Consider the following 9,056-nt stretch of genomic DNA (forward strand, 5'->3'; position numbering starts at 1 on the left):
GGTATGCAGTAAGCTCAATGCAACCATTACAGTGATGCCACAGGTGCAGTGGCTGCATGCCCGTCACCAATTTGTTCCTTGTGGTTGTCAGTCCAAACCTCCATCCAGTTCTGAATTATTCTCAGATGTGTCATTTGGGCTGGACAGCCAAATGACTGACCCCTGAGGCTATCCCATCATTCTCATGTTTGCCACAGGAGGTAGAAGTCAGTATGCCTTAATGTGATTCTGGTTAAGTCCTGGGCAGACCTGTGACCACCCACAATTGCTCTCTTGGTTTCAAAAAAACAACTGGGTGCAGTAACTTGAGCGTAATACTTTCAGGAGTGAATTGTGTAGGCACCTCATGCATGAAACAAACATTAGCATTAGTCTTGCTGAAAGTAATAATGAAGGAGGAGGCGTCAGCCCAGAAAGGACAAAGCACACTATCATTATACACTACAGCAAGGATGGGCAGTTTCCTGCGAGGTAGTTTTATCTATCCCTTGGAAACAGTGAGCAGCCTAGGGGCCAAAGGGAGGCGTTGCTGTAGGTGTATGTATATGGATTTGGGGTATGTGAGGAGGTGATGTACAGAATGGAGCTGTTCGGCTCAGTTGAGATGTTCAGATGTAGTACTATGCAAATGCAGCTCTGCTGGTCCAGCACTGGATGGGGAATAAAAGCAGCCAGAGCATGCAAAGAAGTTGACTGCTCATGCAGTTTGGTGTGACTTTCACCTTTAAAGAAATGTGGTACAGCGCTGCAAGGAAAGAAGTGGTGAGGACTGGGGGATGTGCCTGCAAGCAGCTGTATAGCTGGAGGCAAGATACACTCCTACTGGAGGATGGGTGGCAGCAAAGCCCCGACACTGTGGAGGATCCTTTGGCTGACCACAGCGGGGGACATCTGCAGCTATATCAGTGGCACTGTGCTGTATACAAGGGGGAGAGGAACAGCTGGCAGACACAGGGAAGATCATGACCAAAAGTCTCTCCCCTCCTAAGGAGAGAAGGATTTAAAAGAAAACAGAACACCAAAGAAACGGATTCTGCATTTATCATCACAGGGATAAAGCCAGACTCTCTAATTAAGCAGATGACATAACTGTGCTGTAATATCAAGATTTTGCTCTGTGATTTGCAAACAAGCTGCACTTGCACAATCCAGAAAGAAGAAAGCCGTACAGATTAGAACGGCTAAGCTCTGCTCTCACTTACATTAGTATATACCCGCAGTTACTCAGCTCAAAAGACCTACAGATGAGAATGTGATACGAGGAGTTTCATTTCCTCAGACAGTTCCCTCACTAGCTCAGCCAAGCCTCCTTCTCACCGCAGTTTCCAATCACAGCCCAGCACTCTGCTCTGATTACACACTCATCCTGAAACCACAGAAAGTCTCTCTTGGTCTCATTTACAGTTGATGTATATTAATATATCACCAGCAAAGTCACTCCAGAGCTGCCGAGTATGTAGCTTAAATACCGTTGAATACTTAAGGCTTGATTCCATTAATCAGTAGAGCTTCATTGATCCTAGAAGAGTTACTTATATTCCATACCACTCCAAAGGGGAGGAAATCCAGAACACATTTTTTAAATGGCACATTCATTAAAAACACCTAGAAGAGGAATAGTCTCATTTACCCCAGTGTAAACTCACTTTGCTGTACTCAGCGGAGGTATTCAGGATTTAAAGGGGTACAGCAGGAGGCAAAAACTAAGCCAAATTCCCCTTTTAAGCCATTGTTTTTCCTAAATCAGATAATAACAGGTCAGAATCGACCTCAATCTCTGCTATTCCAGACTTCCAATCCACAGCCCTACCTAACAAAAAATACATATCCACAAGTCTTGGGAAGCACACACATCAATGAGAGTACAAAATCACTACATTTCTGTGAACACGAGCCATATTCAGCAGAAATCAGCAGCTGTTAGGACTACGGAGCCTGTCACCGCTTTTATAGTTTGGGTGGAAAAGAAACAGGATTCAATCACTGCTCATAACACAAGTCGCATATTGCCTTGATCTTTCTCCTTCCCCTCCTCCCTTCCCCCCCCTTTCCCCTCCCGCCCGGCTCCTCAAGCCACTCTTTAAACAGAAAGATGTCATTAGTTAAACTTCCTTATTTTATGGCCCCGAAAGTTGGGAAACGACGAAGGAGTTTTATTATTTCTACTTAAGACCTTAAAATTTCAATCGGGAAGTCAGAGTCACTTCTACGGGAAAGACATCTCTCGGGGACAGGGGACAGGCCGGCAAAGGCATAAAATCCAAAGATGCCCGGGTGCGGCGGATCATCCACATCCCATCACCCGCGGCGCCCCGCAGACAGACGTCGTCCCTCTCCCAGGCCAAACCCTTGGCTGCAAAAGATGCGCCCCGAGAGCCCCGCCAGCCAGCTCCTTACGTAAGGCACAAACCACTGACATCATCCCTCCCGCCGGCATCGCCGCGGCGCCCAGCGGCGCCCACCGACCCGACCCGATCCGCGCCCGCCTGGCCCAGCCCCTTCCCACTCCGCTGCCCCGCCGAGATTCCCTTCCCACCGACTCTGGCCCCAAACTTTGCACGGCGGTTTGCCCGGGGTTGGCTTTCCCCGCCAGGTGCCCCGAGCTGCGGTGCGCCCCATCCATCCTGCGGTGCGCCCAATCCATCCCGCGGTGCTCCCCATCCATCTCGCATTCCGTGGTACTTACGCACTGCCTCCTGCTTGGGGTCGAGGCCGCGCACAGCTCCCTGGAGGCCGGCGATGCGGCCGTGCAGCGCCCGTACGCGGCGGTGAGTGCCCTGGATGTCAGCCTCGACCTCCTGGAAAAGGGTGCAGGCGTGCCGGGCCACGTCGGAGAGCTGTCGGAGGATCCGCGACAGGGCTACGTTGCTGACCGAGCAGAGGTCCAGCACCATCAGCACCGCCGCCGCTTCCCTCTCCCCGCCGCCGGCCGCCTCGGTGCCCTCGCCCGCCGTCCCCGGCTCCTCCGGCGGCGGGTCCCGCGGCGGCGGCTCCGCGACCCAGCTCTCCTCCAGCACAGAGGCGGCGGGCTGCCGCCGGCACAGCCGCTGAGGCTCCACGGTCCGCTTGGCGAAGGGCATGGCCGAGCCCTCGGCCGGGGCTCTCCCGGGCTCCCGCGGGCACTGGCAGGGATCGCTGCCCTCCTCCTCCTCCTCTTCCTCCTGGCCGCCGCCGCTCCTTGCCCCGCCGCCGTCACTCGCGGGCGGCCGCCGGCGGGCGGCTCATCGCCTCGCTGTCCCCCTGCGTGGGGCTCCTGGGCTGCGGAGCGGCCGCCGCGCCGCCGAGCATCCGCCGCTGCTGCTGCCGCTGCCGCCGCCGCCGCCGCGGGGAGCCGGGGCGCATCCGCGCCGCCTCGCTCGCTCGCCCTCTCGCTCGCACGCCGTCCCGCTCCGGCGGCGGGTGTGAAGGGGCAGCCCGAAAGCCCGGAGAGAGGAATCCTGCGGCCGCGAGGAGGAGCGAGTCGCCGAGCCTCCCGCCCGGGAGAGCGGCGGGGCGGGGGCGGGCGCCGGGACCGGGGCGGTGCCGAGCGGTCGCCGCCACGGGGAGGCGCTGCGGGGCCCGGCGCGGGAGCGCCGTCCCGGGGCGCGGGCGCCGGGAGGCACCGGCGGTCAGGGTCGGCCGGGGATCGCTGCGCCGGGGAGACTCTTCCTCTACGCCCCCGGCCCGGCCTGCCTCCCCTCCGGCGGGAGCACTGCTCAGGTGCGGAGAAGAAGAAGCACAAGGAAAAGCTGTCGCCAGGGGCAAAAGGGAACCCAGGTGAGCCAAGCCCGAACACTGCGGGAGGCTGGTGCCCTTGGGGCACCGTGGAGGATGTTGCGCTCCCTAAAGTCAGGTGGATGCACTTGGTCACCGGGCTTCTGAGGAGAGAAAAGCTGGGTTTCGGTCAGACGAGGAGCACTGCTTCTGACACAAGACTACTCGGCTTGCATACATGCACTTCTGAAAGGTGAACGTGCCTAACGAGCAGGTGTGAAATCTGAACATAAACTCTAAATTATTGGTTATAAATACCACTGAAGGAGCTACCATAAAAGGAGAGCCACACAGACGCAAATGCAGGCATTCCCCACTTTGGAAACATTAGCCTAAGTTTGCCTGCTTGACCTTGTCATCCTTGCACATGTGTGTTGTGGTACAGTCTGTCATTACATGACCACATTCAGGCAGCTTTCAATTACCTCTGGTCAAATAGCCTGAGCTGCAGAGGGCATCACCACCAGCCTGGTGATACGGACACCCCACATTCTGCCGAACCAACAACATGCTCCTGGGACAAGCTTAGGTCAAGAGGGCAGATACGGCTGCTTTCACAGAGATCAAAGTCTGAGCTGATAAACTGGCCCTGCTGCTGGCTTTTGCCATGGACTGATTGTGTGCCTTCATACTTTGCCTCTGGTAAGGGGAACAACCATGATACAGAGGCAGCTCATGTCTTTAGCTCAGTTTTCTAACTTGGCTTGAAATGGGCCTCAGCCCTGCACTCAGAGAATGGGGAAGGCTCAGAGCCTGCCCAAATCTCAGCATCACCTCCCTACACCTCCTAGGGAGTTTGAAGTTTAAGTGCAACCCAGTGGGAGCAAGCAGAGATGTGAGAGCTGTTGCAGGTCCAGGGGCAGTGCTCAAACAGTACAAAAAGTATTTCTTGGACCCAAGATGAGACAATGCTAAAATCACTGCAACATTCGTACCCCATGCTCCTGAGTTTCTTCTGCATCAGGGAGGCTTTTAGCTCTGGTAATGGAGCATGGACTGTGCTACTCTTCCTACCTGTGGGAGTCGTGGCACGTTATTTATAAGCCACTGAAAGGTATTTTAATATTTCACTTGAGGTTCATAAAGCAGGGGGGAATGGTTAAGTTTTAATGCTTCAGTAAGAGCAGCAGCCATTCAAACTGGTGTGGGATCACAAGAAAAGGATGAAGAAACAGGAATATAGCACTCACCAGGCAGGGCCAGGAGAGACCTCTGAGGAAATCAGCTCAGGCACTCATCCTGCCTCTCTCTCAGGCACCTGATGAGCCAGTGAATTGAGCAATACATAACAGGTAAAAGCTGCAAGAAGCAGGATTTTAGATTGCGCCTTACCACAGCCTCCCAATTGCACATACTATCTGACCAGTTCCGGTAGGACAAGAGCTGTGCAGCTCTCTTCTTTCCCTTGAAAGAACGTTCTGCTTCATACTGCCTTGGTACCAGCAGTCCATCCCTTCTCAGTCTTAGCAAAGCTACCAGAAGCCAGCGCTTACTCTTCATTTACTTTTCCCACCCTGTTATTACTACTATACATTTCTGTAGACTCCACCATCTCTCTTTTTACCCCATGCCTGGAAAGGTACATCTTCCCTTGGGGACGCCACTAGTCCCATGAGAATTGTGTGACTTCAGCACAGGACACAGTGCCAAACCGTGCATGAGGGAACTTGTTTAAAGGAGGCAGGTCCTGCCAAGTCTGTGCATCTCCACTATCGGGAGCATATCTCATTATGGAAGTCTTGTTACATTACTGGCCTTCCCTCCAAGAGTTTAGATGTTGCATTTTTCTTAGTTTTTCATTGCAAACAGAACAGACTCCATACACAGCTCATGTGAGGGGCACTGGCACTTTCCACCAGGCACGTGGAGATGATGCGTCACTTTCCTTTGATCACTGCAGGCACTGAGGAGTCAGGTGGCTCCCGTCATGCACGTACTACATGTTTTTCATCAGTAATATTGTGTAGTGCAAATTCAAATTCAGTAGCTTCTCAGATGCCCCCAGGATTGCTCTTGGTATTTCTGTTTAATAGTACATGTAGTAAGAGGAGAGCAGTCCCAAAGATCAACCTCAGTCTCATGAGTTGAGTCTCTGGAGTCTCTCTCTTGTAGCCAAAGGAGAGGAAAAACTCTTCCATGGGGGATTTTGAATGTTTAACATTGGGTCTCAGCTCTGAAGTGCCCTTCAGAGGGGCTGGTCCCTCTGCACTGACTGCAGGGGAGATAGCTTCCCTCAGCTGGAGTTAAACCTCAAGACCCCAAGTATTAATTTGTAAACACATCAGCCTGGACCAAACTTCCGTATCACTAGATTTCAACAAGCCCTTGATGACCTCAAAGATTGAGACATGTCAGAAAGAATATCAGTCATGAACAGAGATAAATATGTGAAATGATTCCTTGTGTATTTATTTATGACAGGAAAAAAATTGTGTTGAATCATACTGCTTTCTTGCATGTGCATAAGCTGTCTTTCCTGTGTTAGTTGCTGTAAATTTAGGTTGGGATGCTGCTGTGGATAGCATTGGTTTTCACCTGTGGCAGTGAAAGGCTGCACCGTGGTTTGCTTTAGAGACACATACAATACGAGAGTGGAAGATTGGGCTAACAGTAAAAGAAAGGTCCTGCTTAATCTCTCACTTGTGCTGCTGGTGGTAGCAGGCACCTGGTCACAGCCTACAGTAACTGCTTCACAGCTTCCCATCCCCAACCACTACTGTACTCATCCCCTGGCTCACATTGGCTGCTGATAGCCTAGCTGAGATGTGACTTTACACAGCTAGGGGATGATCCTGGCCTTGGAGACAGAGGGCAGAACCATTGGCAGATGAGAAGGAATTTGGTTTCCTGCTGCAGTGAGCTGCAGGAAGCAGGGAGTTAGGATTAGGCAATCTCACCCGGTTTGGCAGGGCTTCTCTGGCCTGCTGCACTGTGTCCTGTTCTGCTGTGCCAGAAAGGGAGGAGAGGCAGATGAGTGCTGTAGGCTATTGTCATTTCCTCCTCTTTCCACAGCTGTCAGGAGGGTGCCTTTAGGCATCATATTAATGAAGTTGTGGCCTTTTGGCCATAATGTGGAATCTGTCATTGCTGATGTTAGCCTGCCCTAAGTATACCGCTTATTTATTCTCAGCAAAGATGTCACAGGCAGAGCATTCCCAAACCTGTACCCACTTAGGCTAGCAAAATTGTCCTTTTTCAAAAAGTCCCTTCCATGGGGACTTCTGCCATTCTGCACTTAGACCCAGCATTGACATTCCTTCATCACACCAAGGCCACATTAAAGGTAAAAGCCCATAATGCAGGAAAGTAGCAGTCAGGGCAGTTCCCTCTGGAACCTATTCATTTAGGACTCTCAGTCTTGCCAATTTGTTTCAGCAGGTAAATGTTAAAATTTTGTCCAAAGCGTGGGACATTAAGATTTTACTGACAAATACTTTTCCTGAAGACAGTCCCTAAGTTTGAGCGACTTAGTGAGGCAAAAGACTGGTAATTCATATTTTGACAGTATGTTCAGGATACCGAGATGACTTCCTCCTTCAGTGAAGGCCACACTGCTGATGTACTGAGACACATATCTTACTTCTGGTTCCTGCTTCCCTACAACTTTATTGGTACAAACAGCTTTACAAGTGTATAGAGCATGTAAGAGACCACAAGTCTCTTCTGAGAGTTGCCATCACCACTAATGTTACACAGTCTGAATTTTCTCTTGTCCTCTGGGCCTGAGCACCCTATTTACTCACCTTTTCCTTCTTCTTTGAGAATTTTACTATTTCCAGTAGAGCTGTTTCCTAACCTTCCTCACACCTCCGGGTGAAGATGTGTACAGGCATTAGAATGGTGAGTGTTTCTCTGCATTAATCTCTCTCCTGTCCAGCTGCATTTCCCCAAGCACTCATATGCTGTCACCAGCTTACACTGATCCAGCCCGGTAATGCCCTTTCTGGTAGTTGTTAATATTTGTATTGCCATAAACCTTTTCACTCTTGAACTATGACCCCACTGATTTAATCACTAGTTTAAGTGGGGAAAATGCAGGGCCGGCAGGAGTGTGTATACATGTAGCAAAAGGAATAACTGGACTACACATGGTGCTGCAAAACAGAATTAAATACATGCAAACTAACTTCCTTTCTCCAAACTCTCCTAATTATAGTTGTTAAAGAGTTTACTTGTAATCAGAGTAGGGATGGCATTTCAAACTGAAGAGTGATTATTAAATTGACACTTCCTTTAAAATGTGCCTGAAGTCAAGGCTGACATGCTAATTGAATTTTATTAGCACGAAATGTCTATTTTAATAGGGAAATTTCCTAATCTCTCTAGGAAGTTCGTGTTAAGTGCACACCTACTGAATGTTTTCCATCACTACTACCCGGCATTGGTAGTCAGAAAAAAGCCTCATTGGAGTGTTCCCCTGAGCAGCAAATGCTGTAATTTCCTTTGATATCAATATTAGTTTCATATTCATACATTCCATTGACTGCTAGCACTAGGAGATGTCAAAGAATCAAAAAAAAAACCTGTTTAAGCCTTTAAAAATAATAGTTGTTAACACTGTGCAATAAATCCAATATCAGATAAAAATGAAGTTGGGAATTGCTGGCAAATTTCAGGGGCCCCTAAAAAATATTAAACATTTCCAACAGATCCAATATGACAGATGTAAGTATTCACGCCATTATCCTAGAGAACACTGGTGCTTGGTTTGTCATCTCAGAAGAGAGGAGTTATGTCCCAGACAGCTGGAATGCCTTTCTGAGACTCCATGCCGGAACACAACACAGCAGAGTAACTCTGTTACTGGAGCAGTCTCCAGCTCCAAGCTGGACTTTAGGGAAACTAGGTTCTACCATGTGGGCTGTGCCACTCTGTTTTGGGAAAAGGCAGGTGGGTCCATCTTCAGAAGACAAAGGTCTTAAGCTAAACTCAGGCTCTGTTCTATATAGGAGAGCTCTGTTGGGGCAAAATTGCCAGTGACCTCAGCTGGAACACTGTGACACCTGCCTCCAGCCTATGCAGACAAGTGGTTAATTCAATCTCTACAGTCCCAAGTAGGAACATTCAGGATGACAAAAAGTTAATTCAGGAGGTTATATCTTAATAAAACACAATAAAAGAAGAAGCAGACAAAAATAAACTGTGCTCTTTACAAAGAAATGTAATCCATTCTAGGGAAACAGAAGGGAGAAAGATGTTTTACTTACAGTGTGAGATCCATCCACCCTTTTTGTTGCTCTGACTTCTTAATTGCACCTAATTTGATAACAGTGGGGGTTTAACCTACGTTGTGGAAATTTTCA

The 9,056-nt window shown here is 49.8% G+C and overlaps 1 protein-coding gene across 2 annotated transcripts in view; it reads right to left on the reverse strand.

The window, feature by feature from the left end:
* Positions 1–3,643, reverse strand: part of NHS (NHS actin remodeling regulator) — a 254,573-nt gene extending 250,930 nt beyond the window's left edge. For both annotated transcript variants that reach the window (XM_051795021.1, XM_051795020.1), the window contains exon 1: positions 2,687–3,643. In XM_051795021.1, coding sequence (XP_051650981.1) covers positions 2,687–3,080 — 394 coding nt within the window. In that variant the 5' untranslated portion in view covers positions 3,081–3,643. The remainder of the gene's footprint in view (positions 1–2,686) is intronic.
* Between the last annotated feature and the right edge of the window lie 5,413 nt (positions 3,644–9,056).

This window comes from Manacus candei, unplaced genomic scaffold (genome assembly GCF_025592945.1).
Source record: "Manacus candei isolate 608988 ecotype Guabito, Panama unplaced genomic scaffold, ASM2559294v1 h1tg000041l, whole genome shotgun sequence".
NCBI lineage: Eukaryota > Metazoa > Chordata > Aves > Passeriformes > Pipridae > Manacus > Manacus candei.